The 26,827-nt window shown below is 58.3% G+C and overlaps 8 protein-coding genes across 8 annotated transcripts; 3 read left to right on the top strand and 5 right to left on the bottom strand.

Moving 5' to 3' along the window:
- Nucleotides 1–433: 433 nt before the first annotated feature.
- Nucleotides 434–1,255, top strand: BKCO1_8000143 (yippee family protein; the record flags this gene model as incomplete). The annotated part of the gene is made up of 1 exon (XM_020279240.1): nt 434–1,255. One exon carries the CDS (start codon nt 434–436, stop codon nt 1,253–1,255), a length of 822 nt encoding a protein of 273 aa, XP_020133223.1.
- Nucleotides 1,256–2,220: 965 nt separating this feature from the next.
- Nucleotides 2,221–3,866, bottom strand: BKCO1_8000142 (fk506-binding protein 4; the record flags this gene model as incomplete). The annotated part of the gene is made up of 4 exons (XM_020279239.1): nt 2,221–2,426; nt 2,483–3,164; nt 3,219–3,686; nt 3,780–3,866. 4 exons carry the CDS (start codon nt 3,864–3,866, stop codon nt 2,221–2,223), a joined length of 1,443 nt encoding a protein of 480 aa, XP_020133222.1.
- A 392-nt stretch (nt 3,867–4,258) lies between these two features.
- On the top strand, nt 4,259–7,880 carry BKCO1_8000141 (dna damage repair protein mus42; the record flags this gene model as incomplete). Its single annotated transcript, XM_020279238.1, has 2 exons — nt 4,259–4,313; nt 4,369–7,880. 2 exons carry the CDS (start codon nt 4,259–4,261, stop codon nt 7,878–7,880), a joined length of 3,567 nt encoding a protein of 1,188 aa, XP_020133331.1.
- Nucleotides 7,881–8,070: 190 nt separating this feature from the next.
- Nucleotides 8,071–9,620, bottom strand: BKCO1_8000140 (major royal jelly protein; the record flags this gene model as incomplete). Its single annotated transcript, XM_020279237.1, has 4 exons — nt 8,071–8,222; nt 8,371–9,174; nt 9,240–9,374; nt 9,488–9,620. 4 exons carry the CDS (start codon nt 9,618–9,620, stop codon nt 8,071–8,073), a joined length of 1,224 nt encoding a protein of 407 aa, XP_020133330.1.
- A 630-nt stretch (nt 9,621–10,250) lies between these two features.
- Nucleotides 10,251–14,659, bottom strand: BKCO1_8000139 (60s ribosomal protein l44; the record flags this gene model as incomplete). The annotated part of the gene is made up of 8 exons (XM_020279235.1): nt 10,251–10,290; nt 10,347–10,565; nt 11,163–11,383; nt 11,435–11,670; nt 11,744–11,905; nt 11,963–12,022; nt 12,376–12,965; nt 13,053–14,659. The coding sequence occupies 8 exons, from the start codon at nt 14,657–14,659 to the stop codon at nt 10,251–10,253; spliced, it is 3,135 nt and encodes a 1,044-aa protein (XP_020133428.1).
- Nucleotides 14,660–16,979: 2,320 nt separating this feature from the next.
- On the top strand, nt 16,980–19,978 carry BKCO1_8000138 (uncharacterized protein; the record flags this gene model as incomplete). Its single annotated transcript, XM_020279234.1, has 3 exons — nt 16,980–18,882; nt 18,940–19,341; nt 19,419–19,978. 3 exons carry the CDS (start codon nt 16,980–16,982, stop codon nt 19,976–19,978), a joined length of 2,865 nt encoding a protein of 954 aa, XP_020133429.1.
- A 1,202-nt stretch (nt 19,979–21,180) lies between these two features.
- BKCO1_8000137 (carnitine acyl carnitine carrier) lies at nt 21,181–22,509 on the bottom strand (the record flags this gene model as incomplete). The annotated part of the gene is made up of 3 exons (XM_020279233.1): nt 21,181–21,848; nt 21,916–21,964; nt 22,243–22,509. The coding sequence occupies 3 exons, from the start codon at nt 22,507–22,509 to the stop codon at nt 21,181–21,183; spliced, it is 984 nt and encodes a 327-aa protein (XP_020133262.1).
- Nucleotides 22,510–23,624: 1,115 nt separating this feature from the next.
- BKCO1_8000136 (ap-1 complex subunit beta-1) lies at nt 23,625–26,236 on the bottom strand (the record flags this gene model as incomplete). Its single annotated transcript, XM_020279232.1, has 8 exons — nt 23,625–24,078; nt 24,131–24,309; nt 24,360–24,536; nt 24,589–25,157; nt 25,205–25,842; nt 25,901–26,032; nt 26,087–26,107; nt 26,160–26,236. 8 exons carry the CDS (start codon nt 26,234–26,236, stop codon nt 23,625–23,627), a joined length of 2,247 nt encoding a protein of 748 aa, XP_020133263.1.
- Nucleotides 26,237–26,827: the final 591 nt, after the last annotated feature.

Below are 26,827 nucleotides of genomic sequence, written 5' to 3'. Positions count from 1 at the left end.
TCCCCTCCGCTCCCCTCCGCCACCCTTGCGTGCTCCTCGCACCCGCTCTCCAGCTTTCCCTCGCAGACGCCGCCCCTTTTCTCGCTGTCCTGCAGTCGCGCACGCATAGGAAGCCGTGCTTGGGGGCGCCGCAGGATTCCGCCCTACGCTATCAGCTTATCGATTGCCATTGCTAGCTCCCCGCCTGTCCAGACGTCACTGGCCGTCGACCATCGTACGAGCGAAGCAGCACCTACCTTGCGTCGCCAACCTCGCCCTGGCCCCGGGCTAGATAGACACCGCCGCGTGCTCGAGGCGTTCGCGACGCTGCTCGCATCTCCCTCCCAAGCGCCGATAAAGAACCCGGCGAGTCAGTGACCACCAGCTTCCGCCATCTCGATATCAACCCGCGCAAAGCGCACACGGCGAACGTACATACATACCCAGCACCACGATGCTCTCCGCGCCCTCTCCGTTCCCGCTCTACCTCCTCCCCTCCATCCCCTTCCGCCGGCGGCGTTCCAGCACCGAGACCACCAACACCGTCAACTCGGACATCTCCACCACCTCTTCCTCTCCGCCCGCCGGCGCGGCGGCGGCCGCCGCCGCCCCGGCCCCAACCAACTACCTGCGCGGCAACCGCTCGCACCTGCGCTGCACCCGCTGCCTGACGGACCTCTGCCTGACGTCGCAAATCATCAGCAAGGGCTTCACCGGGCGGCACGGGCGCGCCTACCTCGTCGCCCCGCCGCGGCCCTACCCGGACGGCACCACCACGACGACGTCGGCCGGCGACAGCGCCGTCTCGCACCGCGACAACAACCTGCCCAACACGTTCGCGCACAAGCCCGTGCCGCGCCAGCTCGTCACGGGCGCCCACACCGTGTCCGACATCAGCTGCGCCCTGTGCGGCGCCGTGCTGGGCTGGAAGTACGTCGCCGCCGACGAGGACAGCCAGAAGTACAAGGTCGGCAAGTTCATCCTCGAGACCAAGCGCGTGTGCCGCGGCGTGTGCTGGGAGAACGAGGACGCTGACGGCGGCGCCGCCGCCGGTGATGCGGCGTCGTCGTCTTCGACTGCCGCCAAGGGGGCCGCCGCCGCGGCCGTGGGCGATGCGAGCAGCGAGGGCGAGGACGTCGAGTTCGACAGCCAGAACGAGGATGAGTGCGAGGATTTGTTCGCCGGTGTGTGGAGCCCGGCTCTGGCGAAGCGGAGGCGGAGGGGCCGCGCTTGGAGAGAGGGAAGGAACGGCGCTGGTGGTGTAGAAGAGGTCTGAGGACGAGACGCCTCAGGACTCACGTTTCGCATCATCCATCCATCATTGCCGGGGGGGACGAGAGAAACAAAGCAAGGTGAGAGATTGCGCGTAAGTTTTTACGCGCTCATTCGCGTGACTTTGGGGTAGCAGCATTGCCATGTTTTCACACTTCCCCTGGGTTCTCTGGGCGCTTCTAATGGCACAGGATGGCGTTCTTTTTTTTTTTTTTTTTGCTTATTTCTGCGCTCGGTTCTTCGCTACCCATTTTTTCTTTGGCCTGGCACAGCTTTGAATGAATCAGCAAGTGACGAAACGGACATTATGGATACCCCTCTCATTTTACATACCCCAACATACCCTAGAAGGAAACCGACTTGTACTCGACCCTTGCTTGGGAACACTATCTTCAGTAGTAATGTTAGTTTTCCATACACATCTCATCTCACCACGACAAAGGCCAGCGCCATCGGCATAAGAAGATCGTGTAGCAGGTACACGTGCGATCCATATCTGTGCAATGAAGATCTCTTTGCTGTATGCCTGGAAAGGAAAGAAAACACCACTTTCCAGCCCCCTGCCATAAAACGCCAACTTTTATCCATACAGTGAATAATGGTCGAAGCAATCGCCGCACTACAATAAGCGTGCTTGGAGCCAAGACCGTTGTCTCTCATCAACTAGATCGGGAACCCATTTTGAAATCCGCAAAAAAACTGAAACAAGAGGAAAACCAATCAGCAGGGGAGAGGCGCCTGAGAGATCCGTCCTCCCTGCACTATGCCTGCATCTAGTCTGCTGCAATGCAAGTGGGATATCTCAAACGCTGGACAATGCAAACCAGAGGAAAGTCCGAGAACTAAAGAGAACTTCGTCAAGATTGGGAACGGTCGCTGTGCGAGTGGAGTACGCTCAAGTGTACAATGAGTGAGAATGCTCAATGCTGCACCATGCAACACCCGGTTAGTGCGGGGCGCGGTCGCTCTTTAGTTGATCGAGACCATCTTGATGTCGAAGAGAAGGGTCGAGTTGGCCGGGATGCCAGGGAGCGCCTGCTTGCCGTAGGCAAGGTGGGCGGGAATGGTGATGCGGCGCTCGCCGCCGACGCTCATGCCAGCGACACCAATGTCCCAGCCCTTGATGACCTCGCCGGTGCCCAGCTTGAAGGAGAAAGGCTTGCCCTTCTTGTTGGCTATTGCCCGTTAGTACTACTTTGGATGCTGATTTTAGGATTGCCATCACACTTACAGTCAAAGACCTTGCCGTTCTGCAGCTTCCCAATGTAGCGCATGCCGATCCTGTCACCCTTTTTCGCAGCGGGGCCAGAACCCTGCTTCTTGTCGTCAATGGTGACACCGTTGACAACCTTGACGCCGAGAGCACCCTTGCTCTCCTTCTTCTCGTCCTTCTTGGGGAGAGGGGAGCCGGTGGGGCCCTGCTCAAGGTTCTTCGCGAACTGAACCTTCTTCTTGTCAGCCGGGCTCTCCTTAGCCTCAGCAGCGATGGCCTTGCCCTCATTGTTCTTCAGCTTCTTCAGCTGCTTCTTGCTGAGCTTCTCGCCAGTGGCGCTCTCCTTGCTGATCAGGTCATCCAGGCTCTCAGCCTCGGCGGCCGAGCGCTTGTTCTTGCCCTTCTTGGCATCGACGAGCTTGGGAGGCTCCTCATCGTCGGAGCCAAGCTCAGTAATCCTGGGGTTCTCAAGACCATCCAGCTCATCCTCCTCCTCATCACTGTCATACTCCTCGTCAAGCTCATCCTCATCGGGAGAGAGGTCGTACTCCTCATCCTCGCTGTCCTCGTCGTCCTCGCCGTGGTGAGTGTGGTCAGGGATGACGTAGTTGCCGGTAAGCGAGATGTCGTAGGCACCAGTGACCTGGAAGTATACCTGCTCGTTCTCACCGATGGTGATGTCCAGAGGCTGCTGGTAGGTCTAGAGTGAAGGATAAGCGATAGGCCTGTAAATGTACGAAGAGCTGCAACATACCTTCTGGGGATCAAGAGTGCAGATGACAAATTCCTCCATTTCCATCTCGTCGTCATCCTCATCCTCAGAGTCCTCCTCGCTCTCCTCGTCGTCGGCGGCAGGGGTCTTGCCCTTGTTCTTCTTGGGCTTCTCATCAACCTCCATGTCTTCGGCAGCCTCAAGCTCATCCATGATCTGCTTCATGGCGGCCTCCTTGCGGGCCTTCTTGGACTTGGCGGGATCGCTAGGACCGCCGTTCTTGTCCTCATCATCAGACTCCTCGCTTTCATCCTCCTCATCAGGAAGGCCCAGGCGAGCGCGAATGGCGTCAATGCTGTCATCCTCATCATCGCTCTCATCGCCAGCGATAGGCTCACGAATGAGCTTGAGGGTAGCGCGAGGAGGGACGCCCTTCAGCTCATCAGGGATTTGGGGCTCAGCGTTGGGGTCGATAGCGGCCATAGTAATGCGGAACTTTTTCTCAATTAGCTGCGAAGATTCTCAGCGGCATCTTGCGCAACGGGAACCGATGGCGACAGCGGTATAACCGCCTGGCGAGCGACGGAGGGAGATATGACTTACAGTGGCCGGGAAATCGGGGACAGCCTGGATAGGCATGCCTCCGCAAGGGACCTCAAGGCCATAGACGGCAACGGGAAGAAGCGGCATTGCGGTGATCTGGTATGTATTCTTTGGAAAGCTGCTTGGTAAGTGCGCGACGAAGTGCACAGCTGCTTGCAAACGGTAGAGGGCGAGAGGGAGGAAGAAGAATGGGAGCGAAAAAGAGAGGCAGAGCGCGGGAGGGTTGAGATAGCGGCGCAAGCGCAGCTCGAACTTTTTCTGGTCCAAGGTCGGGGCGGTGAGCAGATTCTGGATTCTGCCGCCAAGGATTTTAGCGCCGTCTTTGATAGTGGGTCTGCGATGACGCGCCCCACGCCGATTCGCGTCGCCCGCGCCCGCTCCCGTTCCATGTCCTCACCGACCATAGGTACTGCTGCATGAGCCACAGACCTCACACCCGAGTCCTGGTCCCATAATGCTCCCCAGGGGCGCGCGTCATCATGGGTTCGCGCCTCGAGAGCAATTCCAATGCTGTCCGCAAGCGCATAGAGAACCGTATGCGTCTGCCGCCCGTCGCGTACCGCTGTAGCTAACCACCCGACGCGTCTAGATACGTTCGACAACGAGGAAGGCGAGGAATATGATGCCTCCACCTTTGGTGGCTTTCCTGACTACTTCCGACGCAAGAAAATCAAACTGCAGAACCTAGACGCCGAGCTGCGATCTCAGTCTACCGACAAGCCTCCCGTCTTTCGCGGTGTGGTGGCGCACGTCAACGGCTACACGCAACCCTCGTTGAATGACTTACACAAACTCATAGTCACTCATGGAGGTGGCTTTATGCAATACTTGGATGGCAAGACCACAGTCACCCACATCATTGCCAGCACCCTCACTCCAAAGAAGGCCGTCGAATTCCGCAAGTACCGCATCGTGAAGCCGGCGTGGGTTGTTGACAGTGTCAATACTGGCAAGCTGTTGCCATGGGATAACTATCGTGTTGTGGATGAAGGGGCTGGTCAGAAGCTCCTGGGGTTCGACAAGGGCAAGGTTGTGAGCCAGGCGAATGTGAAACCGCGCGGTTATCGGGATCAAACCGACACCAGCTGGTATACGAGCCAGCTCAAGGCGGACATTGACACACCAAAAAGTGCGCGACGTTCGTCTTTCCTCTCACAGGACCCGTCAACTCCAGGGCTGGATGAGGATGTCGACGACCTGCCCCCATCGCATCAGCCAGAGGATGATACTCCTAAGGAGCAGTCCGTTATTCGAGACAAGGACGAAAGTCGGCCGGCTGAGCAATCTATGATTACGCCCCCGGAAAGCGGTCCTGCAGAACTGGATTCTGACGCCCTGGGGCTAAAGAGGCCGCGCAGTGACCGTGCAGGCTCGCCGTCAAAGCGACGGAAGATGACTGCTGAAGAGCACAACGCTATCCTTCTGGCCGATCCAAACATTCGAAAGTCCACCGTAGTCCATCCTGGTTTTCTAGAACAGTATTACCGTGAATCTCGACTTCATCATCTGTCCACATGGAAGGCGGACTTGAAGTCGCAACTTCAGGCCATGGCAGCTGATAAGTCATCCTCGCAGAAACAGAAACAGAAACGACCCTTGGGTTCGCGCCGGTACATTCTGCACGTTGATTTCGACAGCTTTTTCGCAGCAGTCTCCCTCAAGAAGCACCCGGAGTGCAAGGACAAGCCTGCCGTGGTTGCTCATGGTAATGGCACTGGCTCTGAAATTGCCAGCTGCAACTACCCTGCTCGCAAATTCGGGGTCAAGAATGGCATGTGGATGAAAAAGGCTCTTGACCTTTGTCCGGAACTGAAGACCCTTCCTTACGATTTCCCGGCCTACGAGGAAGCCAGCAAATCGTTCTATGAAGCCATCTTGGACACAGGCGGTACCGTGCAAAGCGTAAGCATCGATGAGGCCTTGATAGATGTGTCTGCTCAATGTATCGCTGTGGGCGGTTCAGACGGGAAGAAGATGAGCGAGGGCAGCATCTACCGCGAACAGACTGAGGCAGACAACATCGGCCAACGCCTACGTGATGAGGTCAAGGAGAAAACCGGATGTGCTGTATCTGTCGGCATAGGCCCGAATATTCTATGTGCCAAGGTTGCTTTGCGTAGAGCAAAGCCCGCTGGTCAGTACCAGATCAAGCCGGACGAAGTCCTGGACTTCATTGGTAAACTCGAGGTTCAGGATCTTCCAGGGGTGGCCTCCAGTATTGGCGGCAAACTCGAGGAGATTGGTATCAAACTCGTCGGCGACGTGCGAGAGTATTCGAAGGAACGGCTAGTGAGTACACTGGGTCCAAAGACTGGCGAAAAGATCTGGGAATACTCCCGAGGAATTGATCGAACCGAAGTCGGAGATGTCGTCGTGCGCAAATCTGTATCAGCAGAAGTCAACTGGGGTGTGCGTTTCACCGACAACCAGCAAGTCGAGGAGTTCATTGAGAATCTATGCGGGGAGCTTCATTGTCGTTTAGTGAAAGAGAGGGTCAAAGGAAGACAGCTCACCATGAAGATTATGAAACGAGCAGCAGACGCACCTCTCGATCCTCCGAAACATCTTGGTCACGGGAAATGCGACACCTTCAACAAGAGCTTGGTGTTGGGCCTTGCCACCAACGACAAAGCCGTTCTGGCTAGGGAAGCGCTTTCAGTCCTGAAGGGGTTTGGATTCTCTCCTGGCGAATTGCGAGGAATTGGCGTCCAGATGACGAAGCTGGAGCCTCTGAAAGGCCCCGGTGATGGGAAGGAAAGCAGTCAGCGTCGACTGCAGTTCAAGGTCGGAGAGCCAGAGCAGCATGCCGCCAGAGTTTCGGATGACCCCATCCAGGACGATATTGTGACACCGAGGAAACAGAAAGCATCAGGCGATGCCGTCCATTTCGGATCCGCCCAGCTAAATTCGGACAGCCCCAGCCGTAAACCTCTCAATACATTGGGCACTCAATTCATCATGCCAAGTCAAGTCGACCCCAAGGTTCTTGCTGAGCTACCAAAGGATATCCAGGATAAGCTAGCGAGACATGCCAGACCGCCACCTTTCGCTGCTGGAGCGGACGTTTCTGTAGAATCGGCTGAAGCTGGCGACCCGAACGACCCATTCGTCACCAGACCTGCCGCGGGTACCATACTACCCAATCAGTCACAAATTGACCCAGAAACTCTGGCGGCACTCCCGGACGATGTGCGAGCTGAAGTCCTCACTTTCTATCGACAGACCCCTGGTAGCAGAAAGGGCGACCAGCCTGTCATCCCTCAGTCACCCCGCAAGAACCGAACCGTAAACACCAGCCTTCCCAAGAAGTCCGCTTCAGCGTCGTTCGCTGGACCCCGCAAGCGCGGTCGCCCTCCCAAAGCCGTATCTCTCGCGGCAGCCGCAATAGCAAGTGGAATCCCTACTCTCACCCAGTCCAACTTCATTTCCACACGCCTCGCCCGGTCTGATTGCCCGTCCAGTCGAGACGGCATCGACACCGACACCGACGACACCAACGCCACCGACCCAGGGGAGACATCATCTCCAGACCCGGACTTTCTCGCCGCCCTCCCCGAGGACATCCGCCGCGAAGTTCTCGAGGAGCATCGCCGTGCCCGTCTCCGCAAGCGCGGTGGTCTGACCCTGTCCACCACCACTGCTGCTCCGTCCGATGGAGAAGCAGGATTCAACAGCGGTCCCACCTCTCCGACTGCTGCCGCTGGCAGTCTCCTTCCCCCGGGCCAACGCACCATCCGGCTGCCGCCGCGGCCGCCACAGCCAACGTTTACGACACGCAAGTTGTGGCAGCCGGAGCAGCTGCGCGGAGCGGTGCGCGACTGGCTGCGCGAGTTCAGCAACGACGGGCCGTACCACGAGGATGTGGACGCGCTGGGTGCGTACTTGCGGAAGGTGGTCTTGGAGGAGCGAGACCTGGACAAGGCCGTTGGGCTGGTGAAGTGGTTCGCGTGGGTGGTTGGGGATGAAATTGTCGGTGGTGGAGGTGCCGCACAGGGGTCAGCCGTAAAAGGAAAGAGGAAATGGGAAGATACTGTGGCGAGGGTGAAGGATGTAGTGCAGCAGTCCATTGCGGAAAGGGGCTTGGGAAAGGTGGATCTTTGATATTTTCGCGATCTACGGCGTTCATTAGGGAGGAAGCACACAGCGCACTGTTAGCATAGTACGGCGAGCAAGCTTGAGACTGAAGCAATGTAAGAGTGCTAATTACAACCCATCCTCCATCATTAGAAATGCTCCATGGTATGATGAAATCTGAGCATGGTTTGCGACCTATGCCCGTCCAATGTTACCCTTAACGGAGCAGGACCTTGCTTCCACCGTCGGGCAGCTTGACCCTAAAGAGCACATACGGCCGCACGCGCCTATCGGTGCCGGGATAGATCATCGGAGCGCGGAAGAGCTGATTGACGGTGAAATATAGGTACCCGTCTTCTGCTATGGACACTGGCACGATTCCGACGACAATCAGTATGCATGTGCTGTATGCGCAGTAAAAAAAAAAAAGAAAAAAAGGGCAAAACAAGAGAACAGCTAAGAGGAAAAACACGAAAAAGTCTCATAAGCAAGAAAGCAGATGCTGTGATCCACTCACACGTATCGACCCAATTGATGCGCGGGTCCCGCACGAAGACGCCGGTCGTCCCGTTGGCCGGACTGTACCAATTGACGGCGTTCTGCTCCATGTTGCCCACGTACACCAGCCCGTTCGAGTCCGTCTCGAACCCATCACTGACGCCCTTTTGCCCGCGGCGCACCACGCTCGCCTGCGCCAGCACCTCCGCCGTGCTCCCGCCGCCGCCCCGCGCCCGCAGCCGCGCCGTCGGCACGCCGTACAGGGCGCGCCCGGCGACGGGGCCCCAGAACAGCTCGCCGCCGTCGGCCGACAGCGCGATGCCGTCGGCGCCGGTGGGAAGGTAGCTGGCGCCGCCGCCGCCTGGCGACGCGTCGTAGATGGGCTCGCCCCAGACGTGCGCGACGAACTGCGGCTCGGCGCGCACGCCCGGGTTGCCGTCGAGGCGGCGCCAGGCGGCGCCGGACGCGAGGTCGACGACGACGATGGCGTTGCGGCCTTCGTTGGAGGAGTCGGTCATGTACGCGATGCCGCCGCTGCTTCCGCCGCCGCCGCCGTTTTCGGAAGAATTGGCGGTGCGCAGGTCGAAGCGTATGTCGTTGAGGTAGGAGAAAGGGGTTGCGACGGTGGGCGGGAAGACGATGGTTTTGAAGACCGTGTCCGTGGCCAGGTCGACGCCGACCAGCTTCGGTCCTCCCGGCGAGGCTGGGACGAGCGTGCCGTCGGCCGTCTGGGCCCGGCCCGTGTCGAGGATCCAGAGGCGGTCGAGGGCGTCGATTACGACGCTCTGGACACCGATCAGGTGGTCTTGGTAGTTGGTGCCGCCTGGAGGGGTGAGTAGTGCCGCCGCGTGAGCAAGAGGAGACCGGGAGGCTCGTTGAATTGCTTACTAGGTGGGCTGGTCGTGTAGTTGATGGCACCCCCGGGAGGATTGTTGACCTCCGCACTCGGGTATGGCCGTTCAGTGTTGTTAGCAAAGAGCTCGGCGACGGCGTATTTGGCGTTTCTGCCATTGTTTGTGTTCTCTGGATCCAACCCAGACGGGTAGTTCGAGAATAGGCGCCCAGTAGAAGACAGCGATTCCTACTAGGTTGTTGAGTGCTGAATGCCTCCCTCTTGTCCAGCAAACGCCACTTACCTGTGGGCCACTGGTCGTAATACAGGTGGACAATCTCCAATGGAGGACCAGTGACGCCCGGGTCGGTTGCGGTATCTTGTGCGGTGGTCAGCCACACAAGAAGCGCGTAACCAGAAAAGGCAGTAAAGTGCATCGTCAGTAGTCACTTTTGCTCAACACGAACGAGCCGAAGAAAGGCGCAGGAGAGATTGCGACTTGCAGCGGGAAAGCCGGCAAAATGATCTCCACGATGCCGCAGCCAAGAACGGACGCACGGTAATGAAGTCATTGTGTGATGATTATGCAGGTACAACAGAAAGGGCGGGACTCCGTGGTAGCCGCTTCCGGCGTTCTATTAGAGCTGCGAGGGGCCTGGGCGCTATTGCAGGGAGCGAATGCTAGCACATGATGGTCGACTGCATCATGGATCGTTGATCGCCGCAGCGGGGCACTTTTCGCTCCAACCGAGGTCTGGAGTGGATCAAATCGTCTATGCTTTCCTCTCCGGCAGGCTGGCGAGATGTTTTGGCTTCGATTGCTGAATGCTCACGTGCGGAGGAAACCCCGCTGGAGAAGTGCACCATGGAACGTTTCGGTCTGCACGCCTCAACCCAGTCGCACTGGTTCCTTAATTTTGTGACATAATCCGCGGTCTGCCTTGTAGACCGTAAAAACCACCCGAGCCGTGTTGGCCAGTGCAATCCGTCCCTCATTCAACCGAAGAAGTTCCCCCAAATGCACCACATGAAACCATGCTGAGGACATGCAAAAGGAAAGGAATCGCCTAGAAGACAAGCGCCGCACCCTTGGTCTTCTTGTCACCACTGTAAAGAAATCGTCAGCAATTGGACCATCCGGACACGACAGCGGGCGGGCGTACCCAAGCTCGAAGTGCTTGCAGCGCTTGAGGGAGAGCTGAGCCTTGGTCTTGCAGGTGGTGCACTCCAGTCTCAGGACGACCTTCTTGGTGGTCTTAGCCTTCTTGTGGAAGACAGGCTTGGTCTGACCACCGTAACCGGACTGCTTGCGGTCATAACGACGCTTTCCCTGGGCGAACAGCGAAGCCTTGCCGGCCTTGTACTGGGTCACCCTGTGCTGGCTGCGCGGCTGTTAGTGTTTCGGTGCCATCCTTTTCGGAGAATACAAGACGAACGTGTGCTTCTTGCAGCTCTTCCCCTTGCAGTAGGTGCGCCTCGTCTTGGGAACGTTGACCTAGACGTGTGTTAGCAGACTGGAGCTTCCACAATGATTCTTGTGTGTGGTTTCATCCGGTCTCAGGCCAGATCCCGAATGGTCCCTTGCACCGGCATCCTAGTTGCTATGGCTTGTTGTGTCGGATGGCGTAATCAGAGCGAGGCTCGGTCGGGCTGCTATGACTGCGCGTGCTTGGTTCGGATTTTCGGAGACGGTGACGGATTGCAAGGACGCAGTTGAAAGTTCGAAGGCGAATGCGCATTGGCTTCCTGGACGTCGAGAAGTCGCAAATCGTCGAAATTGAACCTTTGACCGCTGACAGACACGGCCAAGGGGAGGCTCCGAAAGATTGCAGCGTCGGAGCGGGCGCGGGTCGAGCGGGCGCAGGTGAAGCCGTCTAGGTCGAACGGCGGGCCATGTAGCAAGCAAGCTGGATGCCGGCGATGCAGAAATCCCCCTTTCAAGGCCCTCCTCTTGCAAACGGGAAAGGCGGGTGGCTTACCATCTTGACGGTTGTTGGGGGTCACGGATGGTGGTTGGTGAGTCGTTGGCGGTGGTGTCGTCCTTGGAGGTTGTGCGGGCTTCATTTTCGCCCACCTTTGTGGGTTCGGCCTTCGGCTCGGCGGCACGTGACCCTCGCTGAACACTGACCCAACACCCGCCACGCGATTGATGGATTACGATCACATTGACTGATAAACTAGACGAGTGCGCATTCCTTCTCTACCACAGAATCGCCAGCAGTCCCGCGACCGCGCCAACGCCAGTCATTACCGCCCTGACTGCATGCAGCTTGTTCCACCTAGCTATGAGAGACTCGACGTCCTGTTCAGTCAGGGCCGCCTCGCCAGACTGCTTCCCTTCTTCGAGCGATTCAGCGTGCCCCATCAGCTTGTCGTTCACCGGCTTGATGAAGAGCAGCGTGAACGGGACGATGCCGGGGACAGCCACCGCAGCCAGCGCGTTCAGGTTGAACGACCTTTCCGACAGCAGGCCAAAGTGCTTTCCGTCTAAAACATGTCGTGCATGCGTCAGCACTCGCCAGGCCTGATGCTAGAGGTAGAAGAGGCGGGGGCGTCTCACGCTGCGTCATGAGGTAGCAGAACGACACGCCGGATGCCAGTGCCAGGGCCGGCCCACTGGTCATCCCAAGCTCATACTGGTACTTCCACTGCTTGACTCTGAGGTCCACGGGCGACTTGTTGATGGTCGGGATGAGAGAAAGGCTGATCCAACCGCATGCGCCTGTTGGCCGCTGTGATCAGCACAACGCATCATGCCCAGATAGACGGTTTCGCATACCTGACCACCACGCAGCAGACGTGATTCCCACGACCTGTGCGGTGCGTACGAGAATCGGGACTGAGTCGTTTGTAAGAGTCGCCATGCTTCGTAACAATTTGGAGAAGAGCTATGTTCCCAAGGTCCCTTCCTAGCTTGTCCCCGCCTTCTAATAAACACATGATCTAGGGCTGGAATCCTGCTAGTGTGAGATTACGCAGCCATCGACCGCTTGTTAGCGACGCCCCGCCAATCACGTCTCACTGAATCAACGTCTGGCGGCAGAACACTGCCTTGCAAAGGATCCATTTACGTTGCGCCAGGTATTCATATCCTTTCCCGAATTAATTAGACATTCTCAAGCGGCCATCAAAATAGACAGAATACGAAGTGAAAGAGTGACCTCCACAGCGCGACCTAGTAGATCGGCCTACCTTCTTCCCACGCTTTTCTCTCCTTCATCTCTTCTTTGACCTGTGGCTCGGGAGGGCTATGGGTCAATGCCGCATTATTTGAACCCATGCTCAACCGGCCCTGCTCCTGCTTGACATCCCCATTCTCAATGGCGCCGACAGCACCGACCCATTCCCACACTCTGCTCACATCGCCAGTGCGAGTCTCCCTCACGCTGGGCCGCACGTTTGAGTTCTGCTCAACCTTCCTCTGCACCCGCTCCCACAGCTTTTGCCTGCGCTTGGCGCTAAACTCGTCTCGAAGAATATCGTCCCGGAGCTGCGCCATGCTGATGAACCCCTCAGGATACCTGCGCGGTTGGTGTGCGTGGTAAGCCGCTTGCACTTTGAGTTGATCCAGGGCGAAACTAGCAAGGAGCTTTGCACGCTTTTCTGTCGCAGCCGACGATACCCAAGCCGACTTGGAGTAGAGGAATGCGCCGAACATGGCCAACAAGCTTATAAGCTTCCAAAGATGGCGTGCCAACGCGAGTCGGATGGATCGTCTCGTGGCGCAGGCGAGGGAGATCCGCGCGAGGCTTTTGGAGCCGATTTTTCGGGTTCCGGACTCTCTGTTGGGGCAAAGCCGTATCTGATCAGTCAGACGATTCAGCAGACCTAAAGGGAAAGGGAAAGCGAAAGCAAACAGAAAGACTTACCCGTCTACCTGGCTGACGACCTCGTCGCGGAGCATTACATCGCCGATAGCACTGGACCAGAGGTCATCGAATTCGACTTGCGACATGCCTTTCCGGCGCTTGGTAGAGATCTCCTCCTTCAGTTCTTGCTCGTTGATCTCGGGACTGGCAAGATAGGTTCCGGTATCGCCCATGGGATCGCCGCACTCGAATTTGGCTTTCCTGTCACGGAGCTCCTCCACTGCCCGATCGGCAACCGCTTTCACCTTTCTGGCCTTCTCGCTGTCTGGTTCGCAAGTGGGAGCTAAGGGGACAAGGCCACCAAACGAGAGCGGATGCGGTCTGAGAATGAAGTCGGGCTCGCATACCGTCTTCAATTCCGGGTAGCAATATGCGTGGTTAGGGCATGGTTCGCACTGCGGCAGAAGCACCTCAACGCCCTTGGCTGACTCAGGGACTTCCAGTTCGTCCAAGCTGATTGGAGTTTTTCCGACGCCGCAATAGCCAACTGCAAGCTTTTCAGTGCGCCACCAGGCCCCAAAGCCACCAAGCAGAGTCACTAGGATCGTCAGCGGGGCAACCTTCAGTGCCCCTGAACTCCGTCGGGGAGGCCGGCTCCTCCGAGGAGGTAGGATGTCAGTTTTGCCCTGCGCTGCCCTTTCACGGACAAGCTCCAGCTGTTCTTCCGGAGTGAATTCCTCGCCGGCATCCAACCCCTCCTGCTCTTCTTCCGACTCTTGCACCGCCATCATATCCTCTTCCTCCTGCTCGATGGCTGGTGTAGGAGATCGTTTCTTGGGTGTGGGATCTCTCCTGCGCACGGCCGACGACTCATGTCTCCTCGCCGACGACGAAAGAGCATCGTCATGCTCTGATGCGGCGCTGATGACCTCAGTCTTCCGTCGACTCACAGAGCTGTTCCTTTTGTCTCCATGTTCGGTGCCGAGCGTGGTCCTCCTCCTGTCCCGCTCAACAGAACGAGGCTCGTACGCGGGGGAGCCGCTCTGAAAAGGGTTGTCCGTAGAGAAAGGGCTTGCCTCATCGTGATCTTGCTGCTTGACAACCGGGGTTGCATGTTGTTTGGGTGCGCGAGCTGCCGGAGTGCGCTCATCAATGTTCTCGAGTTCTGGGGCCCTGACAGGTTTTGTTGATGCGCGCTTCGAAGGTGACCTTGACGCCCTACTACGCGGGACCGGTGTAAGGTCAAGGTCTGGCTCCACCGAGGCGGTTGTGCGACGTGTACTTCTACGGGTAGAGGCACTGGGTGCCAGCGAGGGAGCGTCGCTTTCCTCGGTCATACCTCTGGTCGAGCGGCGTGTGCTCCTACGCACGCTCTCCGAGGGCGCAAGAGAAGCAACTTCATCTTCGTCGCTCTCGCTTTGGGCGACGCTTGTTTCCCGACTCGATGGTACATCGGTTATGCCCCTAGTCGAGCGTTTTGTCCGCGACTGGGCGGCCAAGTGCCTTTGCGCCTGCGGGGCGACATGCTGGTTGAAGAGCGCGATGAGCTCGGGCTTTTTGGCCGACGAGGGGTATTTGACGTTGTGCGCAACGAGGATGGAGCGCAGCCTCGGCACGGTGACGGCGGAGGGGTTGAAATCAGGCGAAAAGTATTCGTATTCGTCCATGGTGGTTGGTAGGTGTTGGACGGTTGCCAGGAGTGACGGGCTACGTCAGAGGCGAATCGGCGAGATTGTGCCACGCAGACCAGATTGGCGCGAAATCGGGATTAAAAGCGTGAGCGGCCCTTGTGCTGAAACGGTTAGCTGCAGGGGAAGCGCTTTGTTGGCAGTTGTCGTGGGTTGCGGTGGGCGACGATGGTGTCGCGCAGGCAGTGGAAGGTGGCGGAGACGGCAAGCGGTAAACATGGCCTCAGCTTCTTTTCGTGGCTTTTGCCGCTTACCAGGCAACGACGATGAAATCCCCGTCACGTGCCGCGTCTCAGTTCCCCAGCGCCCCGGTGTTGTCAGACCATGTGATTCGTCACATTTTAGCTTGCCGGATCTCACAGAACGTCGTGCTTCATGTCCTTGTGGAGATGTCCTCGCATCAATCAAGGCGTCCATAGCAAACAAAGCCTTGTGTTACAACGCCTTACATGCCTGTTTGAGTCTCACATCCAGATGCTCTGGCATGATTCTCGAGCCTGCATTTACCTCACGCTGCATGAAATAATATCCTGTCCTGTTTGATGGAATCCCTAGCGTCCGACCATGACACGAACTCTTTGGTAGTAGTTCGGACAATACGATATGAGCTACCGATGGGTTGCAAACTTTTCGTGCAGATAAGGGATAGCCGGGGCCTTACTCCACCAAAGCCTACTACCCCTGTCTAATCTTGTTAATACGTAGCTCGAGTGCGTCTCTGTTTGCACAGAACCAGGTACTCTCCACCAATGGTTTGCAGATGCCGCGCTACAGCACGACAAAGTGAGACGTGCATTTGTCACCGGTGGTTGAAAGGTGCAAGCAGCGAGGAAGGCAGACGGATGTGCATGACGCAGAAGCCGCTGACGCGAGACAGATGGTTTCTAGTGGACGAAAAGACGGTGGAGGGGTTGAGGGCGCTCTGGGAGACTGGATCCCAAAGGTCCATGCGTAAGACGCAAGCACAACGCCACGTCTTTCTGGGTCTCCACAGTAGTGAGCATGTGAGAGAACCCAATACAGGCATTCGGGCGGCCTAAGACAAACTTTTGCTGCAGACCGCTGCAGGTCAGTTTACCGGGCTATTGGGTGTGAAGCAAGATGAGTCGGTGTTTTGGAGAGGTATGCGGGGCAACCGTGATCTGCCCAACGCGGCCCGCCGTCTCATTGCTGAAACTGCTTAGCATGGAATCCCGGTGTGCCCGCGGCATAGGCATCGTGTTTCGGTCAGCCAAACACGGGCACAGTGCTCGTTGCCGCCTGGGCTGTGTGCACACAGTGGGCGCAAATTCCTACCGGTCTGCTAGGCAGCAAGAGCCCAACCGCTGCTTGCGGCCGCCCGAGTTAAGTACGCTCTGTAGGAGTTTGCAGCCACGGCCCCCAACAGGATGAAGGTCGGGGAGCGCTCACCGTCAGAGGGGCTATGCCGGAGGTTTGCTCTCTTAAATAGCGGCGCCACACCCAGCCAAGCGCAGCACGACGAGCGGAGGTGTGCAGGCAACAGAGAGCGGGCCGGGAGGGACACTGCAACGCGGCGTGGCGTTGGCTGCGCCGGGGGAGTGGACAGATGGCAGAAGGCGGGCTGACACGCAGCGGGCGCAGAAGCGGGCGCAGAAGCGGCACGGGGCCGACAAGGCATCCTGGAGGTGCCGCTGATGGCACGCGGACAGGTCGAGGGTTGGGTTGGAGGGCATATCATGGCGGGCGGCGCCTGCGCAGTCGCAACAGGTCGACGCCCTACCAGCCGCTACGTCATTTTCCGTGCGGTCGAGCCCGAACCCCGGCCCTTGAGCAGAAGGCGGTAGAACTTGGAAGCTGCACCTCGAGCTGCCCAAGCCAGCCACCCGCCGAGTTGAATGTGCAGCCGCTCGCTCTCCTGACCTCTTTTCTTCCTTCGCTGCTCCTCGCTGCTCCTTTTCCATTCCCCAGCCAAAGCTTGGTTGCCATCCGCGGGCCCCGTCAATCACGCGCGCGTGCCGAGGCCCACCACGCGCGATCGGCAGTCGTCCAGCCCGTGAGCCCGTGAGCCCAGCGCTCCGTCATCCGCCCCACGACCCGCCACCCTCGCAGCCTTCCCGCCCCGAGCCCAACTCGCCCGCCCGCCCGCCAGCCGACCCAGTCTTCAGTCGTTCGAATTGTCCGGTGCACAGGTGCGTTGCGCCGCTAGCCGCCGATCGCGAACCACCGACAACAACTGCTGCTGGTAAATATCCGCTGCACGCACCCGTTGCACGACTCGCTACGCACTGCACGCACGCTGCCGCCTCTCCCCGCGGCCTCTCCCCGCGAGCTGCCCCAGATGTCCGTCATCTACAAAGAGACCACCCGCGAGCGCGACTGGGACCTCCAGTCGCACGCCTCTCGCAAGGCCCCTTCCTCCGTCATCCGCCGCTACCGCGTCGCCGACGACAAGCCCTACGGCGACGATCACTACGAGGAAACCCGCATCGTCACCCGCGAGCGCGACGCCGATCCGCCCATTGTGCGCCAGCGCTATGTCGTCGACCGGGACTCTGACCGCGCCTCCGGCCGCGACATCCACGAATATCGCTACATCGAGCGCGAGGTCGACCGCCCCGCCTCGCCCCGCCACGACGTGCATGAGTATCGCATAAAGCGCGACGTCATCGAACACTCGCCGTCGCCCCCTCGCGTCCGCCAGTACACCATTGAACGCGAAATCGACGAGGAGCCCAACGAGCCGTACGCCTTGGAGAAATACTCCAAGTCTACCGAGTTCTTCTCTCGCCCAGACCCCCCGCCGCAGCCCATCGTCATCAGGCAGTCCAACCCGCAGCCCATCATTGTTCAGGAAGCTCCCGTCAGGCAGCAAATCATTCTGAGAAGGGAGGAGCCCCAATACGAGTTCATCGAGCGCTCCGAGGTAGATGATCGTCAGGTGGCCAAGCGTCCAGATCCCCGCGAGGACGACTACTATTACGAGCGAAGGGTCCGCGAAATTGACCACGGCCGTGGTTGGGAGGAAGACGACTACTACGAGCGCGAACGCAGTCGCGCGCGACATGGCGAGCACGACTGGCACAGCGATGACGAATACGAGTATATTCGACGTACCCGGGACGAGGAGTTCCGTGACCGCAGCCCACACCATCGTCGCCACCTGGCCGAGGGAATCGTTGCCGGTGTCGGCGCCGCCCAGCTGATTCGTCACCAGCGCAGGCAAAAGGGCGAGGATCCTGGTCATGGAGTTCGACAGAGTCTTGGCTATGGTGCCCTTGGTGCTGTTGGTGCAGAAGCTCTCTCGCGCGCTCGGAGAGAGTTCAGGTCACGCTCCCGATCCGAAAGCCGTCATCATCACCATCACCATCACAGGCGCGACAGATCCCATTCACGAGGACGCAAGGTGGCGGGTGTGGCCGCCCTTGCCGCAGTAGGTGCACTCGCATATGCTGCTGGTCGTGGCCAGAAGGGAAATCCCAGTGCCAATGTGATTGAGCGGAGGAGCCGCTCCAGGAGGCGCCGCCACTCAGTCAGCGGGGCAAGCGGTGACGAGTTCAGTCCATCTCCATCGCGGTCTAGGTCGAAGAGCAAATCCCGCGATCCGGAACACAAAAACAGACGCATAGCCCAGGCCGGGCTTGCTAGCGCCGCTGTAGCAGGCCTCGTCGAACGAGCTCGCAGCAGATCTCGGAGCAGACGCGGCAAACAATCACGCAGCCGTAGCCGATTGAGGACTGGCGCACCCATCGCTGCCGCTGGCCTTGGTGGAGCAGCGCTTGCTGGTCTCTACGAAAAGAACGCGGGCAAGAAAGAGGGCAAGAAAGAACGCAAGGCACGGTCAAAGTCACGGTCAAGGTCAAGGTCAAGGTCAAAGTCAAGATCTCGATCCAGGTCGGTACCCTCACGATCTCGGCGGGCATCCGCAAGTGACCCAGCTCTTGTAGTATACGGTGGTGATCCCATCTACGTCGAGCCCAGTGCGAGTGGACGCCATCGCCGCTCTGGGAGCGCAGGATACGATCCCGACGATCCGGCTGATTATCGTGGTCGACGCCGCCCAGCCGACTCTGATTCAGAGTCTGATGGGCGAAGGCGTCGACACCGGTCTAGCCGTAGTAGGAGCAGGAGCCGTTCCCGGGCAGTCGCTGAGGCAGCAGCACTTGCTGGTGTCGCTGGTGTTGCAGCTCATGAGGCTGCTAAGAGACGAGAGCGCAAAAAGGCGGACAAGAAGGAGAGGAAGCGTAAGTCAAGCGCGAATGTTTAACCAGTGAACAAACATCGATTAACAGGTCCTTCAGGTAATGAGGAGGAACGTCCATTCAGCGAGGAGGCCTACAGCCCCCCTCCACCGGGCGCTTACCCTGCCGAGCCCTATCCTCCCGGTGCATATCCACCTGAGAACGGACGTTACTTCCCGGAAAGCAATCAGTTCCCTCCGCCTCCGCAAGGGTACGATCCAGCGATGCAGCAGGGCCCTTACGAACCGGCGCCTTTCGGCGGTCCTGCTGCGTATAATCCAGCCGACTACGGCCCCAACCCCGGTCCTACGCAAGCGCCTTACCCCCATCAACAAGCACCATACTTCCCGCCACCACCTCGAGAGCCGCAGCCTGAGTACTACGAAGACCGGGGTCACCCTCGCGGAGATGACAATGTGAGTGCTCCGTCCGCTCCGTCGGTGGTTGAGGAACCGTATCTTGGTGGGTCCGCCGTTCATTGATGCATTGAACTGTTGGACAGCCAAAGGCTTGGAAGATGCTAATACATTTGTCTACAGCTAGTTTAAGGACCGGAGCGACAAGTGAAGCATCGCAACAAAAACCGCAAAAGTCCGAGAAAACTGTTCAATTCGATTTACCAACCCCCGTACCCTCACCGGAGCTGACACGCGAACGCCCCCGCAAAATCGATGATGATGACGACGAATATGAGATCGTGGATTCCGATGACGACTCCTCGCGAGACCGGCGGCAAATTAGATCATCGCGTACACGCCAGCATGATGAATTTAATGACCACGATATCGATGACCATGACCTGCACGAAGATGGCCGCCCACGCTCGCATAGACGCTCCCGCAACCCTTCCCACCCAGACTCCCGTAACGGTTCGGATTCACCTTCTTCCATCTCTTCCAGCGAGACAATCGAACTTCCACGGCGCTTCGACCCTAATGGTCGGCCCTTACCGCAGCGTGGTGAAGATCCACTTGCTGTCACGCTAGAAGACATCCTGACCGGAGGTAGCTCGGCAGGAAAGATGTTCCAAAAGCTCACGGGCGACCTGATAGGTGCTGGCGGCGCAGGCGGGAGTCGGAGTGGTGGAAGAGGGCGGTAGGCGGGCATTGCGCGCAGGCGTTTTGTCTTTTCTCCCGCTTTTGAGGAACAAGCTTTGGAATGATACCTGTTTTTCCCTTCTTCATTCTTGTTTCACTTTGCTGTTTGATAGATGCTGACGACTGACGATGACTATCAACGAATTTCCTTGGTTGCGACTCGGCTTGTTCAGTCATCACAAAACCCATGATCCAGTTGGCTTGCCACCGCGTTGATGCTATCCATTTTTAATGCCTCTCCCGTTTAAAGATTTCTGTTTTAGGCAAAGATTGGACGTTGGTTGTACTTCTTTTGGGTTCCTGTGTCTCATGTATCTATTCTTTTCCTGAGTTCCTTTTTTTTCCCTTTTTGAAAAAAGAACATCTTTTATTTCTCAATGAGCTCATGACCATCATGAAAATACGAAAAGCCGAAAGACAGTAATGGTATCACGAATTCACATGAACCTCAACGAAGACTTCTTACCAGAATCTCTCGTATCACAGCGGGTTGCGAGATACGCAAACCCATCTACATTTGTCTTAAATGCTGCACCACACTTAGGCGTGTAGTGGAACCAGATATTTGAATTTATTTATGCAGTTTCGACATTCGCACCTACGTCTGGATACCTGCTTCAAATGCTCACGTACGAATAACACAGCCTCCTGCTCGAGGCTTTGAATAGGTCAAACCTTCAGCAGCTTGCTGTGATGTTGTTGCCCATATGTATACCCATAACACGTGTGTGCTTGTATCGAGAGTTGATTGGTTAAGTGTGAACTCACATAATTCTTCTACGAAAATTTTCTGTACGTGAACGGCCGTGCAGGGAACGCTGAAACTGAAAGCTCTAGGTGATCTCAAGAATGGAGGGGGGGAGAAAGGGAAGAAGAACAAGAGCAAACAGCCAGCCCAGTGATGCATGCACGCTCGCCACCCCTTTTCCATAAAACACGACCATGACGATGCGTTTGAAGATTTTAAGAAAACGACGACGCCGTCCCCCTCTCATCTCCGCAACGGAGAGTAGGAAAAAAAAAACCAATGCAAAGCAATCAGCCTCCTTTGAGTTTGTCATTTCAACATCATTTCAGACAAGCCGTTCCAACATCAAACATGGCCACATTCCCTTTCTCCTTCTTTACTCGAACACGCACAGCATGGCACGCCATGCGAAACGAACAAGCTCCAGCAACAACGGATATCGCAGAGGGACAACCTCTAGTCGAAGAACTTCGTCATGGCCTTCTGGGCCAGCTCGACGCCCAAGAAGGTGGCGGCATTGGCGGGCACAGCCCTGGCCATGGCGGGGCCCAAGCCGGGGAAGAAGGCCTTGAAGCCGCCGCCGCGGACGTATATGTCGCGGACGGTGCCGCGGATGGTGGGGTTGCCGTCGGCGCTCTGCAGCCGGCTCTTGATGGTGTCGACGGGGAAGACGGGGATCCACATGGCGACGCCGGCGGCGCCGCCGGCGGCCATGACGGCCGTGAGCGACAGCTCGCCCGGGGAGCCGTCGGCCTTCTTTGGCGTGAGCCGGCGCTTGATGATCTCGTAGGTGGCGAAGTAGGCGGCGGAGCCGGGCCCGTCGCGGGCCAGCGTCATGGCCGAGCCGCGGAAGACGCTGCGGATGCCGCCCTCGGCGTACAGCTGGCGCACCACGTCGACGCCGCCGCTGTACTTGGGCTTCTCGCCCGGGGCCAGCTGCTTCTGGCCCTGGATCTGGAGGAGCACCTTGACGCGCTCGAAGGGCGCGGTGATCAGCGTCATGGGGATGGCGCTGAAGAAGCCGGCGGCGGAGGTCTGTCCGACGGTGAACTGGTTGTTGTTGACGGTGGACACGGAGGAGACGAGCTGCTTGCCGACATCGTAGCCCCAGAAGGAGACGGCGACTGAACGGCGAGTATGGAGTCAGTGTGGATCAGATCGCAGGCGGGGGGGACAGCGGAGAGAACTTACACATGGGCGTCACGCCAACCAAAGGCGCAGAAACACCAGCGTAGAGACCCTGCGTGGACGCACGTTAGTCTCGAGCTTTCTCCATGCAGGGAACGCGAGGCGGGCTGCAGGTTCCCGTCGCACGACACAACAGCAGCGATTGAATCTTGCAGCAGCAGGCGACGACCCCTCCTCTTCACAAACATCAAGAGGCCCGACCGACTTCATTCCTCTCCCCCCGCAATCCCACCCCCACACCCGGGACCTCACCCACTCCCCAGAAGACCCATCCGCGCAAAAAAAAAAAAACAAGAGCAAGAAAAAGAAGATTGGAAAAAAAAAACTCACCCTCGCCAAGCCCTCCCTCGCGATGGTCCGCCTCACGACGTCCATGGCGCCGGAGTACACGCCCTTCTCGGCCGTCTGCAGGCGCACCTTGACCAGGTCGAAGGGGTGGCCGACGACGACGGCGCACACGCCGCCCACGCCGCCCGCCGCCAGCGCGCGCAGGCTCTGCAGCGACGACTTGGTCGCCTCGGCCACGTCGTGCTTCAGCTCCTCCTTGCTCGGCAGCGCCGCCGCCGCCGCCGCGTCCAGGGTCTTCTCTGCCGGCATTGTGTGTATTGTGTATTGCGTATGTGTGTGTTACAACAGGCGATCCCCGTGCTTGTCTGGGACTTGTGTCCTGGGTGGTGTGGGCGCAGCAGAGGTGAGCGGGGACAAAGGGGTGCGCGTGCGTGCGTGCCGTGCGCTTGAGGAAGTCGAGCGGCTTTTTGGAGTTGTTGTGAAGCGGAGAGCCCCGCGGGTGTTGTTCGCGTGCGCGTGTGAGGCGGGCGTCCGCTGTCGAATCGGACGAAAGGCGCCGGGCTTCCCTCTTTCAGCAAGACGGATGATGAGGCGCGTCGAGGGTGCACCACGTGGGGGGATTGGGGGTTCAAATGCCTGGGCGGCGCGCGTGACGGGAGCAAGCGAAATACTACGTGTAGTATTCTCACGGCGTTGGACAACAAAGGGGCGCGTAATACGGGGCGCCGGGAGAATAGGAGGGGTGAAAGAAGGAGAGCCGCGGGGTGGAGGAGCACACGACGCGGTGGGTAGAGCTTGAGCTCGGACGGCGAGTGGAGAAAAGGTGGTGGAGGGGAGCCCGGTATGCGCGCGGCGAGAGTAGAGCGAGGGAGAAGAGGGCTTTGGCAGGGAAAGCGGACGAGAGCAATATATGAGCTTCGGCCCCTCGATTCCCAGACTTCAAAAAGTTGTTGCGGCTCCTCGCTGGGCCGGCGGCGCTGGCTGCATCCGCCCGCGCGTCAGCCACTGCTCGTCGAGGCCGCGGGCATGTGAAAGTTGCCGAGGCTCGACCATCGCCGAAGCCGAAAGCCCGGCCTTGCCCCCGTCGGCCACACGTCATTGGCCGCCCTCTGCTCTCCGCCCTCTGCCAGAGGACCTTCTTCGGACGAAAGCATCCTTTGATATACGTACTTCATTAAACCTGCCCCATGGCCGTCGACTTTTGTCTATGGGTCTTCGTGCTACTTGCATGCTTCCATCTACTGTGTGCCCCGTGGCTTCATCATCCCCTCCGTGTCATACGCACGTAGCAGTGCCCGATGCCACCCCACACCAGCTGACCGAGCTCCATTCGTGCGCCCCGCCCCGCCTGCCCACTGTGGGGCCCCGGCTTGATGCCCGTCTTCCGCTCCGCCTGCCTCCTTGGCTCTTCCAACTTAATCTCGTCAGATCAGATCCAACAGGTCGTTGCTCGATTTTTGCTGTTGCTGGCCCGTCTGCTGCTGTGCCGGCGGAGGCTGGCTTCCTCCGCCCAGGTCCATGGCCGCAAAGCCGTTCATCATGTCGTTTGATCCACTCGGGCCGGGGGTACCTGCGCTGGCAGGTGCTGCCGCCGCCGCTCCACCGCTGCCAAACAGGCCCATGAGATCGTCCATATTGTTGGTTGGCCCGGGCCCTGCTGAAGTCGGCGATGCCACCCGCTGCGGTGTTCCTGCCAGCCCCTCCAGACCAGACGATCCTGAAGGCGGCTGGCTCTGCATCGATGCCGGAGCCGCACCGTCGAAGTCGATGTCGAGCAGGTTCTCGACGTTGCTGGGCGGCGGACCAGAGTTGCCTGACACTGCTGCGGCCGCCGCCGCAGCAGCAATCGGGTTTTCGCGCGCAAGCTGGCGTTGTTCCCTGGGCCCTGTTAGCACCAATCCACTTGCATTCTCTGCGGACGACAACATACTCAATAGCGGCCTTCTGCATGGCCTCGGCGCCGAACCGGCCCTGGCCAAGGAACGACTCGGGTAGCTTGTGGTATACCGACGCCAGCGTCGAGAGCTCGAGAATAAGCTGATCCAACAATGCCGGAGGTAATGAGGGAATGGTCGTAGTGATCGGAGGCTTTTCTGAAAGGACGACGCTCTGCTTCTCGTTAGAACCGGCAACCGCTCCAAGGGTTGGCCAGGACTTACCTTGGTGGTCTGCGGATCACTCGACAGCAACCTCCAGTAAACGTAGGCGCGGTCCCTGACATCGGGGTTGTCGCATTCTGCAGTTGCTGACTGAAGAACCTTCTGAACCAGACCTTGCGACTGATCAGGCTTCTTCAAGAAGAGCTTGACGACGGCTGTGAGGATTTGCAGCTGAGTCTGCGCAGAGGGGGGTTAGAAGGGTTTGTACAAGGTTGATGGGAAGTCGTACCTGGGTGAATTCTTCACTGAATCCATCCACAAAGCCTGCGAGGATTTCTCCTGCATTGTTGATCTTTTCCGCATATTCACCGACGATCCAGATGAGAGCGCCTCGGGCGATAGGCTCGTCCAACTCATCAATGCACTGGCAGAGTGTAGGTATTATACCCTCGTATCCGGGGTATTTTCGGAAGATGTCCTTGACCACAACCACTGCTTCTTGCACAACGTAGTTAACCTTGGTGTTGATAAGATCAAGGAGGGTGTTGACGCAGTTCTCTGTGGCGGTCTCGATCTTGATGGCGACCTGGCCAATGGCCTTGACAGCCCGCCTGGCGAAATCCATGTCTACTTCAGTGGCATATTCCTTCAACTCCTGAAGCAATTGGTCGACATTCCGGTCATTGGCTATCCGCACCATGATCTCCAGCTTCTCCAGCTTGAGGTACGGGGGGTCATTGTACTTGCAGAAGAAGACACGCATCTCTTTGCTGAGGACGTCGGGCTGCTTCTGGAGAAGGAGATCGATGTTGCGAAGGGCGACGTATTGGACCTCGGGCGCAGAGGACACAAGGGTCACTAGGCCAATTAGCCAGAGCCAGCAGCAAGACAGATACAGCACTCACCAAGCGGAGGGGCCATCTTCTTCAGGTAGGACTTGGCAAGCTCGGGACCAATGAACTTCATGTGCAAGAAAACGACCTTAACCGCGGCAAGAACAACACTAGGGTTGACATGCTGGAATTGCGGCGACACTCTCTCACAAATGTGCTCGGCCTCCTTGACGTCCGAGGCCTTGTAGTCAGCCAGAGCAGTCAGAATGGTGACTCGACCCCACTCGGTGCACTCGTTCAGAGCCATCAACATCTTCTTTAATCTCTGAGGTGTGATGTCGAAAACGTTCATGTCGGGGGCGGACTCGTGGATCTCAACCAGAGCGGTAACGGAGTTGGCGACGACCATGGGGTTGGGGTCGCCAATGAGCTCCTGCAGGATTTCCAAGAAACCGTTCTCGACGCACATGGTGGGGTTGAGATCGAACAGCTTCGCGACGCAAATGACGGCGGTCTTGCGGACGTAGGGAGATTCATCGCGCAGCGTCTTCCTCAGTGGCTCCTCCATGTAATCCACCATCTTGTCGACGCGAATGCAGCCCATTGTCCGTATGGCAAGGGCGCGGACCAAGGGGTTGGGGTCCTCGGAATCCTGGACGAAGGTGTTGACGGCGAGAATGCAGAGGTCGGGGTGTGATTTCGCATAGTTCCTGCACGCCGCAGCGGTCAGATTATGGAAGGGGCCGGGGGAGCGAGGACGCAACGCACATGAGGTACAGGTACACAAGCTTCTTTTGGTCGAGATCGGCCGTGGCGATGTTCTTCAGGACGTCGGGGAACAAGGCGGACACGTCCTTGCCCAGGGTCATGGACATGATGGTTTTCTGGATCGCTTCCTTGCTGCGCTCTTCTCAGTACGGGGCATGGTCAGCACGGCGGTGGGCGGAAGCGTACCGTTCGTAGGCATATTGCGATCTAGCTCCACAGTCAGCGCCTAACATGACACGCGCGTGGATGGCACACTCACACAAGGCCGGCACGCAGCTCAAAGGTTTCGCCCTTGCGGGGGACGGCGAAGGCGCCGCGGATTCGGTTGACCGCCATCTCTACTGTTCAGTTGCAGAGGTGACGACTGCAGTCGTGCCCCTCATGCACCGATGTGCTGGTATTATTTCGGAGCCTGACGCCGCAGCAACGGGGGTGGGCGAACGGTGGCGGAAGGATTGCGCGGGCGATTGGCAGCGGGGGCGGAGAGCTCAGGAGGGTGCAGCGACGAGCCCGCGGGTTGCAGTGGTGGTGGTGGGCGGTGAGGGTGCTCGGGCGTGGTGTCGCGGAGAGCTCGAGGCGGATGCGGTGTTCTGGCTTCTGGCATAGAAGTAAAGGGCTGACTTAGCGCCCGCCCAGGGCTAATGATGCTACCTACGCAACCACCCAAGCTTATCCCGTGCCAAGCCGCCCAAGGTGTCAATCCCCACCGCATCCATGCAATCTGCCTCCTCCGCCCCGCCTCTGCGTCCTCGACTCTCACGGTCACGCAGGCCACGTTCTTGACATGGTTCGCTCGCAATCTGCCTCTCACTGCGCTGCCCACACTGACTCGGCTCCCAGACCTCGAATCTACCAAACCTCCGCCGCCTCTTTGTCGAGGCCCGCAGCGAGGCCGAAGAGAGTGCATATTCCCGCAATGCCGTATGC

This window comes from Diplodia corticola, assembly GCF_001883845.1.
Source record: "Diplodia corticola strain CBS 112549 chromosome Unknown scaffold8, whole genome shotgun sequence".
In the NCBI taxonomy this organism is placed as follows: Eukaryota; Fungi; Ascomycota; class Dothideomycetes; order Botryosphaeriales; family Botryosphaeriaceae; genus Diplodia; species Diplodia corticola.
Note: the sequence above shows the minus strand (reverse complement) of the source record. Positions and strands in the feature narration are given on the sequence as shown.